This window comes from Leucoraja erinacea, chromosome 14 (assembly GCF_028641065.1).
Source record: "Leucoraja erinacea ecotype New England chromosome 14, Leri_hhj_1, whole genome shotgun sequence".
NCBI classification, from domain to species: Eukaryota; Metazoa; Chordata; class Chondrichthyes; order Rajiformes; family Rajidae; genus Leucoraja; species Leucoraja erinaceus.
The window spans coordinates 28,827,349-28,847,985 of record NC_073390.1 but is presented as its reverse complement, the minus strand read 5'-3'; the positions used below and the strand labels follow the sequence as shown (position 1 = coordinate 28,847,985).

General features: G+C 40.3%; 1 protein-coding gene across 3 annotated transcripts in view; it reads left to right on the top strand.

Annotated features, from left to right (window-relative positions):
• wdr33 (WD repeat domain 33) overlaps positions 1-20,637 on the top strand; it is a 98,621-nt gene that overhangs the window by 59,078 nt on the left and 18,906 nt on the right. Inside the window, exons 8-18 of one of the 3 annotated variants that reach the window (XM_055645991.1) lie at positions 6,307-6,433; positions 7,924-8,078; positions 11,492-11,570; positions 12,971-13,081; positions 14,398-14,495; positions 15,498-15,584; positions 16,257-16,396; positions 17,779-17,931; positions 18,751-19,345; positions 19,484-19,582; positions 19,619-19,953. In XM_055645991.1, the coding sequence (XP_055501966.1) occupies positions 6,307-6,433; positions 7,924-8,078; positions 11,492-11,570; positions 12,971-13,081; positions 14,398-14,495; positions 15,498-15,584; positions 16,257-16,396; positions 17,779-17,931; positions 18,751-19,345; positions 19,484-19,582; positions 19,619-19,953 (1,979 nt within the window). Of the gene's footprint in view, positions 1-6,306; positions 6,434-7,923; positions 8,079-11,491; positions 11,571-12,970; positions 13,082-14,397; positions 14,496-15,497; positions 15,585-16,256; positions 16,397-17,778; positions 17,932-18,750; positions 19,346-19,483; positions 19,954-20,637 lie in introns of all 3 variants that reach the window. The other 2 variants (XM_055645990.1, XM_055645988.1) reach the window with 2 other exon arrangements.

Here is a 20,637-nt window from a genome sequence, read left to right as displayed (position 1 = left end):
TCCCTTGACTCCGCTATCTTTAAGAGCCCTATCTAGCTCTCTCTTGAAAGTATCCAGAGAACCGGCCTCCACTGCCCTCTGAGGCAGAGAATTCCACAGACTTACAACTGTGGGGAAAAAAGTGTTCCCTTGTCTCCATTCTAAATGGCTTACCCCTTATTCTTGCTTCTACTGTGTTACCAGGCTATACTTAGTACCAAGTCTATTCTTCTATTTGTTTTAAATATACTGTTGTTTTTGATACATTTTCTCTGCTGATCCAATGATGTATACCAAATAAATTGTAGATCGAAAACATTGGAGAAAACAACCTTTCTTAACATTGTGGCAACTTTGGAACTTTGACTTCCATCCTTCAGCTTTTATTGTCTCTCCATGTTGTTCTTATTAAAATGTGACATTTTGCACTCTTTTCCGTTAAATTATATCTGCCCCACGCTAACCCACTCCAGCAGTTTGATTATCTGACTTTTTTTCATTATTCTCCACACACTTTATTTCCAAGTTCCACATCAACTGCACATTTTGAAGCCATACATCTCCAAGCCATTAATATATCAATAAAAGTGGTGGTGCAGGGGAAGACCATTGTATCTTCATCAGGTTTGACAAATGATTGTTGAACCATAACTCTGTTTCTTACCACTCACTGTTATATTCCTGTTGGCACTGCACCTTGTATTTTAGGATATTCTGACTTGCTGACAAGTCTATTGCAAGGCACACTAGCAAATCTTGGAAGTCCAAATGTACGTTATCTGGATTAGCTTCATCAATCCTTTGCTTCTTAACACACAAAAATAATGTCTGTAGTTGATGAGTTTATCCTTAAATTAATTTTGCATAAAGATATATTTTCAATGTTTCAACTTTTTGTCCAGTATCTACAGTGCCCTCCATAATGTTTGGGACAGACCCATCATTTATTTATTTACCTCTGTACTCCACAATTTGAGATTTGTAATAGAAAAAATTACATGTGGTTAAAGTGCACATTGTCAGATTTTATTAAATGCCGAAATTATACCCGTGTTTATACATAGTCCCCCCCATTTCAGGGCACCGTGATGTTTGGGACACATGGCTACACAGGTGTTTGTAATTGTACAGGTGTGTTTAATTGCCTCCTTAATGCAGGCATAAGAGAGCTCTCAGCACCGAATCTTTCCTCCAGTCTTTCCATCACATTTGGAAACTTTTATTGCTGTTTATCAACATCAAAGGACCAAAGTTATGCCAATGTAGTCAAAGAAGCCATTATGAGACTGAGAAACATAGAGAAACATAGAAAATAGGTGCAGGAGTAGGCCATTCGGCCCTTCGAGCCTGCACCACCATTCAATATGATCATGGCTGATCATCCAACTCAGTATCCTGTACCTGCCTTCTCTCCTTACCCCCTGATCCCTTTAGCCGCAAGGGCCACATCTAACTCCCTCGTAAATATAGCCAACAAACTGGCCTCAACTACCTTCTGTGGCAGAGAATTCCAGAGATTCACCACTCTCTGTGTGAAAAATGTTTTCCTCATCTCGGTCCTAAAATATTTCCCCCTTATCCTTAAACTGTGACCCCTTGTTCTGGACTTCCCCAACATCGGAAACAATCTTCCTGCATCTAGCCTGTCCAACCCCTTAAGAATTTTGTAACTTTCTATAAGATCCCCCCCTCAACCTTCTAAATTCTAGCGAGTACAAACCGAGTCTATCTAGTCTTTCTTCATATGGAAGTCCTGACATCCCAGGAATCAGTCTGGTGAACCTTCTCTGTACTCCCTCTATGGCTGAAACTTACAAAAAACTGTTAGAGACATCAGACAAACCTAAGACTTACCAAAATCAACTGTTTGGAACATCATTAAGAAGAAAGAGTGCACTGGTGAGCTTACTAATTGCAAAGGGACTGGCAGGCCAAGGAAGACCTCCACAGATGTCAGAATAATTCTCTATAATAAAGAAAAATCCCCAAACACCTGGCCGAAAGATCGGAACCACTCTTCAAGAGTCAGGTGTGGATTTGTCAATGATCACTGTCCACAGAAGACTTCATGAACAGAAATACCAAGGAACGCTGCAAGATGCAAACCACTGGTTAGCTAGAAAAATAGGATGGCCAGGTTACAGTTTTCCAAGAAGTACATAAAAAGCAACCACAGTTCTGGAAAACGGTCTTGTGGACAGATGAGATGAAGATTAACATATCAGAGTGAAGGCAAGAGCAAAGTATGGAGGAGAGAAGAAACTGCCCAAGATCCAAAGCATACCACCTAATCTGTGAAACATGGTGGTGGGGGTGTTATAGCCTGGGCATGTATGGCTGCTGAAGGTACTGGCTCACTTATCTTCATTGATGATACAACTTCTGATGGTAGTAGCATAATGAATGCTGAAGTGTATAGACACATCCTATCTGCTCAAGTTCAAACAAATGCCTCAAAACTCATTGGCTGGTGGTTCATTCTACAATCAGACAATGATCCCAAACACACTGCTAAAACAACAAATGAGTTTTTCAACGTAAAAAATGGTCAATTCTTGAGTGGCCAAGTCAATCACCCCATCTGAACCCAATTTAGCATGCCTTTTATATGCTGAAGAGAAAACTGAAGGGGCCAATCCCCCCCAATACAAGCATAAGCTAAAGATGGCTGCAATACAGGCCTGGCAGAGCATCACCAGAGAAGACACCCAGCAACTGGTGATATCCATGAATCGCAGACTTCAAGCAGTCATTGCACGCAAAGGATATGCAACAAAATACTAAACATGACTACTTTCATTTATATGACATTGCTGTGTCCCAAACATTATGATGCCCTGAAATGGGGGGGACTATGTGTCAACACTGCTGTAATTTCTACATGGTGAAACTAAAATGTGTAAAAATGGCTTATATTAAAATTTGACAATGTGCACTTTAACCATATGATTTTTTTTTTCTATTACAAATCCCAAATTGTGGAGTGCAGAGGCAAATAAATAAATGACTGGCCTTTGTCCCAAACATTATGGAGGGCACTGTATGTATTTTCCACTTTTCACGTCCACATTTGCCTAGATGCATTCCATTCAGACCTGATGACTTAAATCTTTTCTTGTACCGTTCTTTTTCAAATGCTATCATCCAATAATGACAATTTCCAGTTACTGTTACTTTGGATGCTGTATCTCCATTGGCAACTGGAGATGCCAAGTACTCAGTTAGTACATCTGCCATAAACCTTTCCCTGTAGTTGATGTTGTGTGTCAACAGTATTTATTGAATATGGAAGCTGGGAAGGTGGAATGTGAGGACTGCCAAAGATCTTTCCCACCTGTGGATGGGAGAAGAGTTGGTGAGCAGAACTGTGTAAGTGGTTCAGATGCAATAAAAGACCCCTATCAAATGTAATGGATGCCATGGGTAAAAAAAATAAAAAAATAAAAAATCTTAGAGCACTGGTGTGGGAAATCTCACCAAAACAAGTAGGGAAGCTGACTGGTGGAGGTGTGATCAAAATAGCTGTGGAAGCCTGTTGATTTGTAATGCATATTAGTTACTAACCTACCCCTTGAGATAGCAAAAAAAAGGTGTAGAAAAAGGGAAGGACCAGAGATATGAGAATTGCCCCTTGGTAATATCTGTGCGTTATAAGTGCCCAGTTTGTCTGTGTATAACTGACATATCTTTTGCTCCATTTCAAGTAATGACATCGGATAAAAATATTTTTAAACTGCGTTTCGTCGCAGCAAATATCACTTATTAAAATGTCATCTCAACTTGCTTTCAATATATGTTAAAAGTAATTCCACCTTGACTTTAAATATCATTTGTTTTAAAAAAAAATTAAAAGCTTTAAAATTTACATCAACTGTTCACATAGAGAGGTCAATTAATCATTATCTTGGAACTGTTCCTCAATTCTACAAAGCCTAACTTAATTTCCCCTTAGTAGTCTTGTCTCGTGGATTAAATTACAGTTTTATTAATGTAAAGCCCAGCCAAATCATTGAGCCTTGTTTTTGTTGACATCTACTTGCAAAGGACTGCTTACACCATGGGCAAAGCAATGGGGCAATATAGTGGCTTTTAAAATTACAATGCGACCCCGGCATATGACTAATTGCCTTCTATTGGTGCACCATTCATGGTTGCCCTTCCAACTGCAAAATTAACCACAAATATCTACCATGCATTTTTCCCTTGCTTTCTAATTCTTCCATTTCTATTCAATACATTTTTCTCTGCCACCAAAGGGTAAAAGTGCTGCATGCTGTTAATTAAATGATTTATTAGCTCCAAATTAGGAGTAAAGATAGTGAAAATGTTTAACTAATTTGTGTTCTCAACAACAGTTGTAAATGTTGCAGAGCAGTTTACACTTTTCTGGTAGTGAATCGGATTGTTTTGAAATCAGAAAGTTCTGGGTCCAAGTCCATCCACTGGAATTTAATCAAGGCAGGTTCTCCAGTGCAGTACTGAGATAATCTTCTGTTGGGGATGCCATCTTTCAGATGAATTGTTATACCCAAGAATCAATCTGCGCTCAAATGGATATTAAAAGTTCTTTACTCAAAGAAGAACAGGGGAGATGATTCTGACCAATGTTTCTACCTCAATAACTTCCCTAAAGCTGATTGACACCGCTGAATGTGGGGAATGGCTGGAGAGGGGTGTGGTGTGCAAATTGGTTCATGCACTTTCTTCATTCAAAAGTAATTAATTGAATATAGGAACATGAAAGATGCGGTCAAAATTAAGTTGTTTAATTTTGTTAAATTGAATGTCAAAATGATTTTGGTAGTGGTTGGTAAGGAAAGTATAAATTCAGAGGAAAATTATAGTGCCTTTCAAGGTGGTGAGAAATACACAACACTCTGCCACTAGTTGTAGAGCATCAAGCGCAGATGAACACTGGGTAGCAAGTGGTCTGGGTACAGATGACAGCAGATGGAAAATGGAAAAGTTGGATAGCATGGAATGAAATCAAGGAAATTAACTGAAGGATTGAGACCAATGGAAATCGTCTAAAACTGCAATGACAAATGATGTGATTACTTGTCGATACTCCAATTCTGCAGGGATTGGAGCTTTGTAGATGCTGTAGCTTGGGTAACCAGGGAGGATGGTGCTGGAAACACTAACGTCGGGTTGGAAGCCCTTGATTTATAGAAATCAAAGAATAAATGTGCAGGTCATGGTAGGAATTAGGACACCAGTATTTTGCATGTTTGAACATAATCAAATGTAGAATTTCTGGTGTGAGTAGATCAGTTAGTGCTGTTGCTATTATTTAGTTAGTAAAGGTATTAATTGCTTTACAGTGTTTGAAAAGGGCAGTAAAATCACATGGAGGCAATGGTGAAAGCAGAAAACTAACACTATTTTGTCAGAGGTCTGTGCTACGCTCGCAGATTCTCTGGTTTGGAGCCGACTAGGCAAGTACCTCAAACATGAAGTGAGATTTATAAATTATGTTTCCTAAATCTAGTATGGAGCAAACTGATTTTTCACAATAGACCATTCATTCTGTTTAAATGGAGCATCTGCGATACTTCTTGTGCCTCTAACTTTAAATAACTGCCGGATGGATGAGTCAGGACCTCTTTCCGACTGATTTCAAAGTAAATTTTTAGTGAATAATTCCGTTACCTACTTAACGAAGAGTTCAGTGAACTTGGTTAGATTTTGTGGAGTGGTTATATGTTGGTGTAAGATAGGGTCAACATTTTCAGAACCAAGTTATCGCATGTTGCTTTGCTGTAAACATCTACATTGTTGAGAGGAAGTGTATTTGCTTACTGAGCTGAGTACGAAGATGGGCTACACATATTGTGCATTAGTTGAGTGCATTGTTAATATAACGGGGCTGTCTGCTGCTGGGGTTAAAGTAGTTTACTCACGTGCAAAGGATAGAAACATAGAAACATAGAAAATATGTGTAGGAGGAGGCCATTCGGCCCTTCGAGCCAGCACCGCCATTCATTGTGATCATGGCTGATCGTCCCCTATCAATAACCCGTGCCTGCCTTCTCCCCATTTCCCTTGACTCCACTAGCCCCTAGAGCTCTATCTAACTCTCTCTTAAATCCATCCAGTGATTTGGCCTCCACTGCCCTCTGTGGCAGGAAATTCCATCAATTCACAACTCTGGGTGAAAAAGTTTTTTCTCACCTTGAGTTGTTTTGGGGTGAACAAGTGACTTGCTAAGAATTGGTTGATTTCTGTCCATGCAGATTGATGAGCGAGTTCAAAATGCAATTTAATGAGAAGATTATGGAATAGTTTATTCTGAATAATACTCAATTGTGTTTGTGCTCCCACTAGGACATGGTGCTGATGTGAAGTGTGTAGACTGGCATCCGACCAAAGGATTGGTTGTATCTGGAAGTAAAGACAGCCAACAGCCAATCAAATTCTGGGATCCTAAGACGGGTCAGAGTCTTGCAACACTGTAAGTCATGATGTTTCAATGTGGACAATATCTACAGTATTTGTGTACCCTGGACTACTTAAACTGATGGGATTAATTTACTTAAACTAACACAGAGAAAGTAATTTCACTTGACAGTAATTTCAAATCTTAATTTCATGGAGTCTCAGCTAGCCAAGATAAAATAAAGACAAAAGAAAATAACTATTCTCTGTAATGGATTCTGCACTGCCAAGCTGTGACCTATTGTGGTCAGAGGCCAAAGCACTTCTTGTTGATTGGTTTTAATGGGTGGACCAGAGTTGCTGTAATCCTCATTTGAAAGGGAAAGTTTCAAATCAGTCATGATCAGTCTAAGCGCTAAAGGAGCTCATGAATACCTGTAATCACAAACTGCTGCCAAGATATAGTCACTCACTTACGCATTTTGTATCTCTTCCCTGGGGAGCAAGGATAAAAAGTATTCTAAATTAGCAACATCCACTACTAAGTTGTGTTCTTTCCGATGGCAATAATTCTAAAATAACTCGGATATTAATAGGGAGCTAGATATGATGCCTCAAGAGACTGCAGATGCAGCAGCAAAAGTGAACTGGTGGAGTAACTCGGGTAGCATGGAGGGAAATGGATGGATGACGTTTTGTGTCATCTGGGCACTTCTGTTCCCCCTGCAGATTATTTTTTTGCAATATACGGTGTTGTTGGGTCCAGCATTTTATATAATAAATAATATACATAATATTATTTATGAGCAAAAAAAAAAGTGCAGGAGGAGGTTAGGTTGCATCTGTGGAGGGAAATGGACAGATGACATTTCAGGTCAGGACTCTTCTCCAATAGAAGAAATGTCATGTATTTTCCCGTCACAGATGTTGCTTGACCTGCTGATTTCCTCCAGCAGTTTGCTTTTTTTGCTCACGATTTCAGCGTCTGCTATCTCTTAGGTTTCTATTTTACTTATACATGGCTGCAGGTAAAAGAACAAAATGAGTGGCGAGGTCAGCTATATCTTTTCAAATGTTGAACTTAGTGCAGTGCACTATATTTTCTAAATAGGGTCTAACAAAATTTACTGGGATTAATTTTAAATAATCTTGTAGTTTTGAGCACAGTTTAAAGGACATCAGACATGACACGATTCCTCAGCATGATAACCTTATAGGGGGAGAGTTGAAATGATGGCACATGTAAAAAAATGAGAGAGGAGATTTAATAGTACTTTGTTTACATTTTGGAATTCCATAAAGTGGGAAAGTATTCTTTCTTGAGGTTGCAGAAAGCAACGTAAAAATATCAGGCAATGAGAAAAGACATTAGGCAAAATTTCTGGATGTTGAAGTGTAGAATGCTTTTATTGACAGAGTCTAATTTGGTTAGGGCAAAGTAATCATATTTAACAATTAGACATGTGTTAGAAGCCAGGAAGATTGTAAGCAGGACAATGAGATTATTTTATGATTGCTCCATAAAGGAGCCCATTGCTTTATGTTGATTGTGACAATTCTTCCCAGTCATGCTCACAAGAACACAGTGATGGAAGTTAAATGGAATCAGAATGGGAACTGGCTTCTTACGGCATCACGTGATCATCTCTGCAAAATGTTTGACATTCGGAACTTAAAGGATGAGTTACAGGTTTTCAGAGGACACAAAAAAGAGGCTACAGGTAAGTAGTCATTGCCATTTCCAAGATCTCGGGACAGTATGCACATATCCTTGGATTGCAGTCAGGCAACAATCGTAAAATCTCAATCTAGAATTCTGTCAGTTCTCAAGGATGCAACAAGCATTTTGGTGCATTTGTCCAGATCCATGGGCATCTGAACAAAGTCAAATGTCCTTCCAAGACAATTTAGATTAGATAATTATGCACACCATTCTGCTTTTTAAGAAAGATGAGAGAGGAAATCAATATATTGAAAATCTTAAATATTCTTTTGTGAAATTACCAGTTGATAAGAGAGCCCAAGCATGGTATTTCAAAGAACAAATTTTGTCTATTAAAATTTAGCCACGGCTATTTTGAAGGGGGCATCAATCAGGTGAATGAACACAGCGTTTTTAAGAGGAGAGGGAAGTCTAAACGTAAAATGCTTCTCCCCCCCACCCCACCACTAGTTTGTCCATCCCTATTACTAAGCTTTACTCTTCACCCCTGTATGTACACTGAAATCAGAAACAGACAGACTAATTCCAAAAATTAGTAAGATAGTTATGGATATTGTTCCAGTATCTGTGCAGATGTAAACTTTCCTCTTTGTGCTTTTTCTCCATACTTGGAAGCTGGGCTCAAGACAGTGGCAAAGATAGGAAAAGTCTCCAGGGCACTGGAACCAATGCTGAGGCACCCATGGAATTAATAAATCCCTGAAAGCTCCTTTCCATTGTCAGAAAGCCTGTGAATTTCCCATGATAATCTGTTAATGCTTAATGGTGACGACGAGAGCCAGGATTTTGCCATAAATGCCTTTTCATGCCTTTTTTGATGATTTCACCAAGATAATGAGTGCCTAAATCAGCCTTTTTTTGCCATTTTGCTAAAAGGTCGTGCTATTTTCTCTAGTTGTACCGTGATTACAATGATGTTTTCTATATTAACACTTTAATATTAATAGGTTATTATTAACGTGTTAACATAGTATAACTTACAAGAAAATTTCCACCACCGGGGCAAAACCGAGTGCGCCACCATTGGTCGTTCATTCGTTTGTGCCGCTGCCCACAGGTTCAGCCTTCTCCAAGATCAATTTAAGAAAGAACTGCAGATGTTGGAAAAATCGAAGGTAGACAAAAAATGCTGGAGAAACTCAGCGGGTGAGGCAACATCTATGGCGATAAGGAATAGGCGACATTTTCGGTCGGGACCATTCTTCAGACTGATGTGAGAGGGGCAGGAAAAAGAAAGAAAGAGGCTGAGTCAGTAGGACTAGTAGAAGAGCTGGGAAGGGTGAGGGGGAGGAGGGAGAAGACAAGGGCTATCTAAAATTAGAGAAGTCAATGTTGGGGTGTAGATTACCCAAGCAAAATACCAAGCTTGTCTCCTCACTACATTTACTGCTGGCTCCAGTCACAAATCTGAGTTTTCGAGTGATCTGTGCAAGGCATTCATCGATGCTGGAAATCCATCCACTGTGGAAATTGGAAAACAAATCTCTGAGGTTTTTTAGAGAAATACACAGAGGAACATGTACTGAGCGATTCATTACGGAAAAATGATGATGACAGCAACTTCAACATTGTTGTGCAGAATATTAGAGATGAAGTTGCTTGCAACAAAATATGGATCTCCTGATGAGACAACCAATGCTGTGGGGAGATATATTGCCAATGCGGTCATCGGTACACTGGAGGCAGGTCAACCATCAAAGAAGTATTTGTTGACATCGGAAGTATTGGAGGAGTCAAACAGCTCCACTATTGCTCAGTTGTTTACATCTTCACTTGCTATACTTTGGCCAGAAGGTATAAAACACGAAAATGTTCTTCTGTTTGTGACTGATACAGCTCCGTACATGAAAAAAGCTGCTCGTGCTCTTAAAGTTTTATTCCCCAAAATGTTGCATTTGACATGCTTAGTGCAAGGACTTCATGGAATTGCCGAGCACATACGTAGCTTGTTTCCAAATGTCGATCGTCTAGTTTCCAATGTCAAGAAAATCTTCCTCAAAGCACTGTCACTTGTGCAGTTGTTCAAGGAAATGGCACCCGAGATTCCGCTACCTCCTCAGCCCGTTTTGACTAGATGGGGTACATGGCTTTCTGCTGTACTCTACTATGCTACAAATTTTGAAAACATTAAAAATAAATAGTCAATTGTTTTGAAGAAGAAGAATCTGCTGCAGTCAGGATCGTTGGTGAAATCATGCAGAAAAAGTCCCTCCAGCGTAATCTTGTGTTTATTGCTTCCAATTTTGCAAACTTCCCACAAACTACCACTTCCCTTGAGAAACGTAGTGAAACATTAGTGAATAACTTGCAGGTTTTCAACAAAGTAACTGATAAAATATCCGTAAAATTCCTGGCGATGTAGGTAAAGACATACAAGGAAAATGTGAGAGAGTGATTTTAGCTAACAAAGATCTTGAAGAAATACAAAACATAGCTAAAGTTCTCAAAGGTAGTTGTAATGCACAAGATATTGACATGAATATAGATTTGGTTGCTTGTTTCGGGTATGCACCAGTGATTTCAGCTGAGGTAGAAAGAAGTTTTTCACAACTGAAGCATATTCTGTCTGACTGGTGGCATAGTTTAACATCAGATTCTTTGGAAAAAAATGTTAGTAAATATGTGCAACCAGGCAACTTTGGTCATTTAATGTAGAATACCTATTATCATTTTTAACCATATTTTGATGGTGGAAATACATGCCTTTTTATGCCTTTTTTTGTCATTAAATGCCTTTTTCGTGCCTTTTTTGTAATTTTATTATGCCTTTTTGCCTGCCTATTTCAGAGTTTTTTAGCGCCTAATCATCCTGGCTCTAGTGATGACTAATACCCGATTAGACCATTGTACTTAAAACTAATACATTTACTTGTAAAACAAAGTTTTACAGTTTCTGAAAATCTGAAATAAAATAGAAACTTGAGCTGTACCATTTCTGACAATAATTTAAAAAAATAAGACAATTTGTTGTTGATGTGGAACCCCAACTGAATAAGTATGACCTATTTAGCCACCCATAGGTGGCTAATGTGTAGAACTGAAGATGCTGGTTTAAATCGAAGGTAGACACTAAATGCTGGAGTAACTAAGCAGGACAGGCAGCATCTCTGGAGAGAAGGAATGGGTGATGATGCCTGTCCCGCTGAGTTACTCCAGCTTTTTGTGACTGCCATAGGTGGCTAATGTTGTACTGTCATTTAAGAAGGGCAGCAAGGACAAGCCAGGGAACTACAGACTTGTGAGCTTGCTGTTAATGGTGGGAAAGTTATTGGAGGGAATTCTTAAGCGTGGATTAATTAGGAATAGTCAGCAATACTTTTTGCTTAGAAAATGTTTACAGTACAGTCAAACATATTACAAAGTGATTTAAGTCTGTCCTCTCTTTAACTCCTGACTTCTGTCTGTTTATAGCTGTGGGTTGGCATCCAGTGCATGAGGGATTATTTGCCAGTGGGGGATCTGATGGCTCATTGCTCTTCTGGCATGTTGGGTGAGTAAAATACCATCTGATTGTTTTTGTCCTTCTGACTTTATGGATAAGAAAGGTTTGGAGAATAAAGGCCAAGCATGGGCAAACAACTATCAAACCTAGTCAGCGTAGACACGTTTGGCCAAAAGGGCTTGTTTCCATGCTGTCTGACTTTGACTTGTTTTAGCGATGTTACAATACTCACCTTCAGTGGCGCTGCAGTTCTGCCACTATCCCACTGCGGGATTAAAATGCCAATTTCTCCTGCCTGTCGGAGTCAAACTTTCTCAAGCTGTTCAGCTGCTGCAGAAAAATCGTTCCAACTTCCGTTCTCGGAAGGTTCTTTAAAAATCGCGGGACAATTTAATCCCTGGAGTAGAATAAAAAGCTACTCCTTATGCCGTCATCACCTACAACGGGACAGATCTCATGTAGGGGATAAGGTAAGTCGTGTATTTTACACATAAACTTGCTTCTTAGGATGACTTTAATCAAAATTTCATTGGCGAAAATGTGATTTTGGCCCCATACGAACCGGCAGTGTTTTTCCTGCCGATATGGGGTTCAAATTCACTGCAACCACAACGTTCCAATTGATCGCGTTCCACAGAAACCCACTTGTAAGATGATTAAGTTGCCCCTTAATTTACGGGAATTAAACATTAAATTCCTTCCATTTGGCCTATAAATTCATGACAATGAGATTTTAAAATCATGTTATATTGTGAATTCTTGTGTGAATGTTATTTGGACACTTAGGCTATTGAAAAATGTTAACCTTTTCTTAACAAATTGTTTTTAAGATGTAGTAATTGAATTTTGTAATTAGCTACAATTAGGTAACTAACTAATTATATGCTTTAATTTCAGATCATCCAAGTAAGATTGTTTCGTATTTGTTTCAGAATGCTTCAATCTATAATAACTGAAAATTTCATTCAGTTCTCTTAATTTGTAAGAAAGTTATGGGATTTAGACTGTCCTCAATCACAGCTTTTGAGTTAAGTCAATGGAAAAGCAATAGGGAAACAAGATGCTAATTTTAGAATATGAAAATGGCCATAACCTTTTTAATACTGAAGATATGAAAGTGAATTAGGTGTCAAATTAAACTTTTTATGCTTTATCTGATGGGATAAATTGCAGACTTGATTTTTAAAATCTCAAAATGTTGTAACATTGCTACTTGTTTGGTGAAAAAACAGGCCCATGTATAATTTTTCCAGCCGGCATCTGAAGATTTTGTAGCCATTTTTTCATCAACCTGCGAGAAGACAAAATCTAATCTTACAGTCAACGTCTTTTCAGTTCGTGTTTTGTGCAAGGCTTAATGAAGACCTTTTTTTAATGCTGATCTGATGTATGTTCTACCATTGTATTTGAACTGATCTGATTCTGTTTATGGATGTATCTGATTGCAGTGTTGAGAAGGAGGTTGGAGGAATGGAGATGGCTCATGAAGGAATGATTTGGAGTCTAGCCTGGCACCCACTTGGGCACATACTTTGTTCAGGATCCAATGATCACACCAGGTATACTTCATCTGAATAAAAACATCAGGGAATCTCATGATACTGATGTAATCCACTGCTTAATAACTTGCTAATAAGTTGTTGACTGACCATTGAATAGTTTGACTAAGAAAAATAAAACATGCTAGAAATACTCAGAAGGTCAGGCAGAATTAAAGATTGTTTATTTTCAAAAGATCGAAAACCTTTGTAATTTGTGGTCCTCCGTCAGCATGCTAATAGCCACAAATTGGTTAATCCACAAAAGGACACAAATCTCTACAATTTTTCTTCCAAGGTACCCTTGCCTGCATGGTTTGTCCAATCAATCTATAGATTAAATCCTCCCATGACAATTTCAGTTCCTTTCAAACATAACTTCTTTCTCCTGCTATCAACGTCTATCTCCATGCAAATGCTACACACAAGTCAAGTTTTGGTATTTTACAGTTTTTTACTAACTTTGGCTTTGCTCTGTGCTGCATATTTTCTGCCTGTACCCAGTCTGTCACACTTTGCTTGTCAATAATCTCATTCTCCCATGCCACTGCCCTCTCATTTTCTCTTATAAAACATCCCTGTTCCTGAGCTATTGCAAGGTCCACTGCCCACTCTCCTATTTATTTTAAATCTCTTACCTACATGTTTTCAGGAAACGGGGTGGTTTACACACCCCAGTTAGCATCAACATTGCTGAAGCATAGATGATTGAGAGCTTCAAGTTCCTGAGCACAAATATCACAATCCAATCATTTACTTTACATCCAAAAAGCCTTTATTTCCTCAAACTACTGAGAAAATTTGGATGGTCTCCAACAACGCTTATCAATTTCTATTGAAGCCATCCTATTGGTTTGAAACTGCTCTGCCTAAGACCGTAAGAAATTGCAGATAATTATAGATGCAGCCCAGTCCATCACACAAACTAGCCTCACCGTCTACTCCATCTACAGTTCATGCTGCCTTGGAAAAATTGCCAACATAATCAAGGACTATAACACCTAGACTATTAACATCCAAACCAAATTGCTGGTGGCTTGGATAATAATCCATTGTTTATCACCCTTGTGGTTCTACTTTTCAATTTTGCCCTAAGCTACTCATAATCACTCATCAGAACCTCGTTATTTGTCCTACCTAAGGCATTCATGCCTACAACATCCATGCAATTGAATCCATCCCCTACCACTCCAACAACCTCTCCAGCCCCAAACTGATGTCCTTAACCTTTGTGCCCGGCAGGCAATACAACCTTGGGTACTTTCTGTCTTTGCAGCAGAGGACAGTGTCCATTCCCCTAACTCTGCTATTCTCTGTAACTTTACTTTCATTGGCAGTAAATTCTGGACGCGAAACAGACCTGGAGATAAAATGAGAGATCGCTATAATCTCAACTTGCTTCCAGGAATGTCAGACGAAGCTGTAGGAGAGTATGGTAAGAAAAAATATACAATATCAGAATATATTATGCATATCTTACAGTGTAATAATTAGTGGAGCCAATCAGATCAAAGTAAATTGCAGTTCTCATTGGTATTCTAATTTACGGTATAATCTGAAATATTAGTGTAAAATATGGATAACTTCAGAGTTCTTCCACTAAATAGTTCTCCATATGATGGGAATATTTTTTTTGTTTTTCTCTCTTTTTTGTATGGCTTTGTAAATATTTGATTAGTGTATAAATGTAAATAATTTGGTGTACATATAGCTGCTGGTGTACATATGGTGTACACATAGCTGCTATATTTGTATAAGATAATTATAAGCAGTTGAATAAGGGGTGGGAATTAGTAAGCTTTGGCTTCTTCCTGCTCCTTTTCGTACACATACGATTTCATTTATTTATAGATATTGTTTATGACACTTTATAAATATTTTTGTTTTGTTTTTTGTATGCTGTTTCACACTTGCTTTTTATTTTTTTTATTCTGTTCGAAATAAAGAATTAAAAAATAATAATAATAATGAATATGATTTATCCAATTATTGATCTGATAGTCAACAAGCACCAAAGATGTTTACAATCTCATACTCGTACTAGGTTTCACAGGGCTGGGAATGACTCCATGTCTCTGGGTTCTGCCAATGTAGGACACCCCAATTCTGCCACAGGAGAAAAAAGGTGGAGGAGATAGTTTGGGAGATGTATTCTTTCTTCCCTTTTCATTGGATTTCTGTTTGCTCCCAGGAAAGAGAGTCAAGAGAGTCCCGATTCTGAATTCTCCTACTTCATTCTGTGCAGTAAATGTTACTTGCAACCGTTTATAAAGCTTTCTTTATGTTTATAAACTTTGTGGTTTAAACTTTATACATTTGATAGTTTATAATGCTCCTCCACCATGTAGAGTGGTCACAGAGGAATAAAAGTGCAATAGTTTAGAAAGATGGAACTCTGTAAAAATTCTGAACGTTTATTTACTATGGAATTCCACAGATGACATTGAGCCAAACAGTCTGTCCAATATTCCTGGGATGGGCATTCCAGAGCAACTGAAACAAGCCTTGGAGCTGGAACAGACCTGTAAGTAGTCTACAAATAATTTAAACATTTACAACCAGGAGACTGAAGCTTCACATTGTGTGCTGAAAGTTTTTACTAACTTGTCGTGGGCCAAGCAATCAGATAGTGGCTGACATTGATTTAAATTTAGAACTGTGCACTATTAAGGACTAATTACATGATGCAAAATTCACTGAAAAAAAATTATTATGGCGCGGCTGATGCATTCGGCATGAAAACCTCTGGAGGAGGAAGTCCGCCATTATTCATAAATTGGCAAGCAGGTCGGGCATCTGTGATACTTGATGGGGAGTCTCTGACACTTGATGGGGAGGATGAGGTGAACATGTCAGCCACAAAATAATGGCTAGGCTTCAGAGGAAATATGGGTTTGGCATAGTAAATCTTGATTAATTTTAAAATTTGCTTTTCTCTCAGTGACATTTTAATAAATGTTCATTTTCAGTTGTGCTAATCATACTGTGATTAATTGACAGCCCAAATAATATATAATTATTGAGGGGGTTAACGGTCCTTTGACTGGTACTGTTAAGGTTCCAGCAGTTCCTCCATTTAAATAGATTTTGGCTGCATATATGGTATGTGAATGTGTTGAAATGAGTCATTCCAAAAATATTTTAAAAATATTCTGTCGAGTTTCATAGCCTTATAAAGCATGTGTTTTTTTTGTAGGCAAAGAAGAGGTGAATGAAGTGGAGATGGCAATTCCTGGATTGGACTGGGGCATGGATGAAATGATGTTGAAGGATCAAAAGAAAGTGATACAGAAGAAAGTCCCTTATGCAAAGCCAATTCCTGTACAGTTCCAGCAGGTCAGTCAAAATCAATACAGTTCAATCCTATGTGACACTGCTGTAATACTGGTTTATTTGGATTGACTTGCAGGAAACTCTACTAAATTTTGCATGTTTCAGGATACCCCAAAGCAGTTTAGAAATGATTTTGGATCCTGGTTACCATCCTGATTTGTAACATTGAGAGAAGGAGTTTATATCAGTTAAGAGCGAGAATGTGGGATGTCTTACTCCCAAAATGAGCACCTCGCATATTGTTCAACTTATTTATTTAAATGACAGACTGTATTGTGCCATTGACACAATGTTTTATAGAAAAATAGAAATTAGGTGCAGGAGTAGGCCATTCGGCCCTTCGAGCCTGCACCGCCATTCAATATGATCATGGCTGATCATCCAACTCAGTATCCCGTACCTGCCTTCTCTCCATACCCCCTGATCCTCTTAGCCACAAGGGCCACATCTAACTCCCTCTTAAATATAGCCAATGAACTGGCCTCAACTACCCTCTGTGGCAGAGAGTTCCAGAGATTCACCACTCTCTGCGTGAAAAAAATTCTTCTCATCTCGGTTTTAAAGGATTTCCCCTTTATCCTTAAGCTGTGACCCCTTGTCCTGGACTTCCCCAACATCGGGAACAATCTTCCTGCATCTAGCCTGTCCAACCCCTTAAGAATTTTGTAAGTTTCTATAAGATCCCCTCTCAATCTCCTAAATTCTAGAGAGTATAAACCAAGTCTATCCAGTCTTTCTTCATGACAGTCCTGACATCCCAGGAATCAGTCTGGTGAACCGTCTCTGCACTCCCTCTATGGCAATAATGTCCTTCCTCAGATTTGGAGACCAAAACTGTACGCAATACTCCAGGTGGGGTCTCACCAAGACCCTGTACAACTGCAGTAGAACCTCTCTGCTCCTATACTCAAATCCTTTTGCAATGAAAGCTAACATACCATTCGCTTTCTTTACTGCCTGCTGCACCTGCACGCCTACCTTCAATGACTGGTGTACCATGACACCCAGGTCTAGCTGCATCTCCCCCTTTCCCAATCGGCCACCATTTAGATAATAACCACCATTTAGATAATTTAGATTATGTGTCATTCCAGCTGTCACTGTATGTCATGTTGTCACTTGCGGGCGGAGCACCAAGGGAAATTCCTTGTATGTGAATACCAGGCCAATAAACTAATTAATTAAATAATTAATTGATTAATTCATGCCTCCAGTAGAAAAGTAGCACTGTTGAACGACAGCGAACGAAACCTTTTGCTCTATTTATAAACACTTTGAGTGAAGTAATGGGAATTTAAAGAAATGGAAACATGGGATGGGGGGGATAAGCGATTTGAAGATGGGAGATTTATTTCATTGCGAGAATGTTTTTCTTTCATCCACAGGCATGGTCTCAGAACAAGGTTCTCACAATCCCTGTTGAGGAGCCAAAAATCGAGAGAACAGAAGAGAAGAAAAAGGATGAAAAGAAGAAATCTCAAGCAGAAATTGAGCAGGAGATGGCTGCCCTGCAGTACACCAATCCATTGCTTCTGGAGGTTAGAGAACACTTTCAAACTATAATTTGCCACTTTGTCATTCATGGTTTCCAGCTAATGTGAAGTTTACAACTTTTGGACATTTTGTCCATTTGTTTTTGATGATTTTTGCCATTTAAAAATATTTTGCTACAGATTGGTTAAATACTAATGGGATAATATACTTTTTTTAAAGTGGGAGATGAGGGGATTAATTTGGCAAGTCAAGATGTTGATATCATAGATGTGCACAATGATTTTATAAGCTTGGGAAGTCAGAGAGCAAAGGAAGGGTGGTAGGTTGGAGCAGTGGTAGAGTTGCTGCCTTATACCGCTTGCAGCGCCGGAGACCTGGGTTCCATCCCAACTATGGGTGCTGTCTGTACAGAGTTTGTACTTTCTTCCCGTGGCCGCGTGGGTTTTCTCTGTGATCTTCGGTTTCCTCCCACGGTACAAAGACGCACAAGTTTGTAGGTTATTTGGCTTGTGTTTGTATACTTCGTATAAGTGTAATTGTCCCCAGACAGTGGTAGGATAGTGTGTGCGGGGATTGTTGGTCGGTGCGGACTCGATGGGTCGAAGGGCCTGTTTCCGCGCTGTATCCCAGACAGTAAAACAATTCCCAAAAGCTTAAATGTTTCTGATATGATTGGAGACAGAAGAAGAAAATTAGAAGAACATTTGCATTGTTTTAGTCCCCTAAAAGCAATGGAAGCTTCCATTATGTAATCCTGTAATAGACTTTCATGCCAAACTAAATTATTCTTTAGATATTGTTATCTGTGATATGTTTCCAAATTGCAAAAATATATATATTTTATGTACGTTTCTTCTGCGCAGCAACTGAAGATTGAGAGAATGGCACAGAAACAGGCTGAACAAGTTCAGCAGCAACAACAAGGACCTTCCATGGCATCACAGACCTTTCCAGGGCAAGGATTTATTCCACAAGGTCCACAAGCCTTTCAGCAGGCACATCCACCTCAACAGATGCAGATGAACATGCCTCTTGGACATTCAGGACTGCAAGGCAATTTCAGAGCACCAGCACCTCCAGGACAAATGGGTCCTCAAGTACCCCCACTAATGCAGGGGCCTATTGGACCACAAGGAATTCATGGTCCAGGAGGTCACCCTGGACCTCCGGGGCACCCTGGACCCCAGGGGCATCCAGGGCCTCAAGGCCACCCTGGACCTCAGGGGCACCCAGGCCCTCAAGTTCACCCAGGACCCCCAGGCCACCCTGGACCCCAAGGCCACCCAGGACCACATGCTTCACAGGGTTTTCCAGGTCCCCAAAACCACCCTGGGCCACAAGGACCGCAAGGACCACATGCTCAGCAAGGTCATCCAGGTTCCCAAGGACATCCAGGGCCTCAAGGTCATCCAGGTTCACAAGGACATCCAGGGCCCCAAGGTCATCCAGGGCCCCAAGGTCATCCAGGGCCCCAAGGACATCCAGCTTCCAAGGTCATCCAGGGCCCCAAGGTCATCCAGGGCCCCAAGGTCATCCAGGGCCCCAAGGTCATCCAGGTTCACAAGGACATCCAGGGCCTCAAGGCCATCCCACAAGGACATCCAGGGCCTCAAGGACATCCAGGGCCTCAAGGTCATCCAGCTTCACAAGGACATCCAGGGCCTCAAGGCCATCCAGGGCCCCAAGGCCATCCAGGTTCACAAGGCCATCCAGGGCCCCAAGGCCATCCAGGTTCACAAGGCCATCCAGCGCCCCAAGGCCATCCAGGTTCACAAGGCCATCCAGGGCCCCAAGGATTACCTGGGACACAAGGAATGCAAGGACCATCAGGTCCAAGAGGAATGCAAGGCCCTCCGATGCAGGGACCTCAGCAGGGAATACAAGGACATCCCCAGGGAATGCAAGGACCGCAGGGACCCCAAGGGCCAGGGTGTGCACCAGGAGGACCACCACATTCTCAGCATGGTGCTTCAAACACACAAGGGCCACCTCATCAAACCTCTTCGTTCCAACAGCCAGCCAAGCCATCATTGCTGGGTGATGGACCTAGAATGCCTTTTAACCAGGTGAGCTATTCTGTGTTGAGTAGGTGTTACAGAAGCCATATCTATACGTAATACACAGTAATTGAAAATCCAAGGAAGCTCATACCTATTATGTTTTAATGAATTGTTCAAAACCGATAACGGCTTAGCAAACGATGGGGATTTTAATCAAACGTTCTTCAGCCTGGATGATTGAAATCACTAAACTGCTGAATAAAATTTGCACTGCTACATTTTAAGGAAGTTAACTCCTAAAATAGTAAATAGGAATAGGAGAATTTGGAATACTTTATTGTCACATGTGACTAAGCACAGTGAGATTCTTTGCTTGCATACACAATGTGTACAAATTGCAGCCACCTACGGCGCTGACAAAGTTGCAAAGCACACTGTCTCCCCCTTTTGTCCCCCCTCTCCCCCACCACAGCTGTTCCCGCTCGCCGAGACCCCATTCATTGTCCCTTGTCCCCCCCCCCCCCCCCCCCCCCCATTGTCCATTGATCTTTCCCTCACGATGGTTCTCCATGTTCTCATCGGCCGTGGGTCGACCCGCGAGGCATCGACGCCGTCGCGATGCTTCACTACCACCGAGGCCCCATCGTCGCGTGTTTGCACCGCTGAGGCCTCTCCCCTGTCGACGCCCCACTTCACGTCTCCGTGGTGCCGACCTGGGCTCCAGCCGCGGGCTCCGTCGGCCGCTGCGCC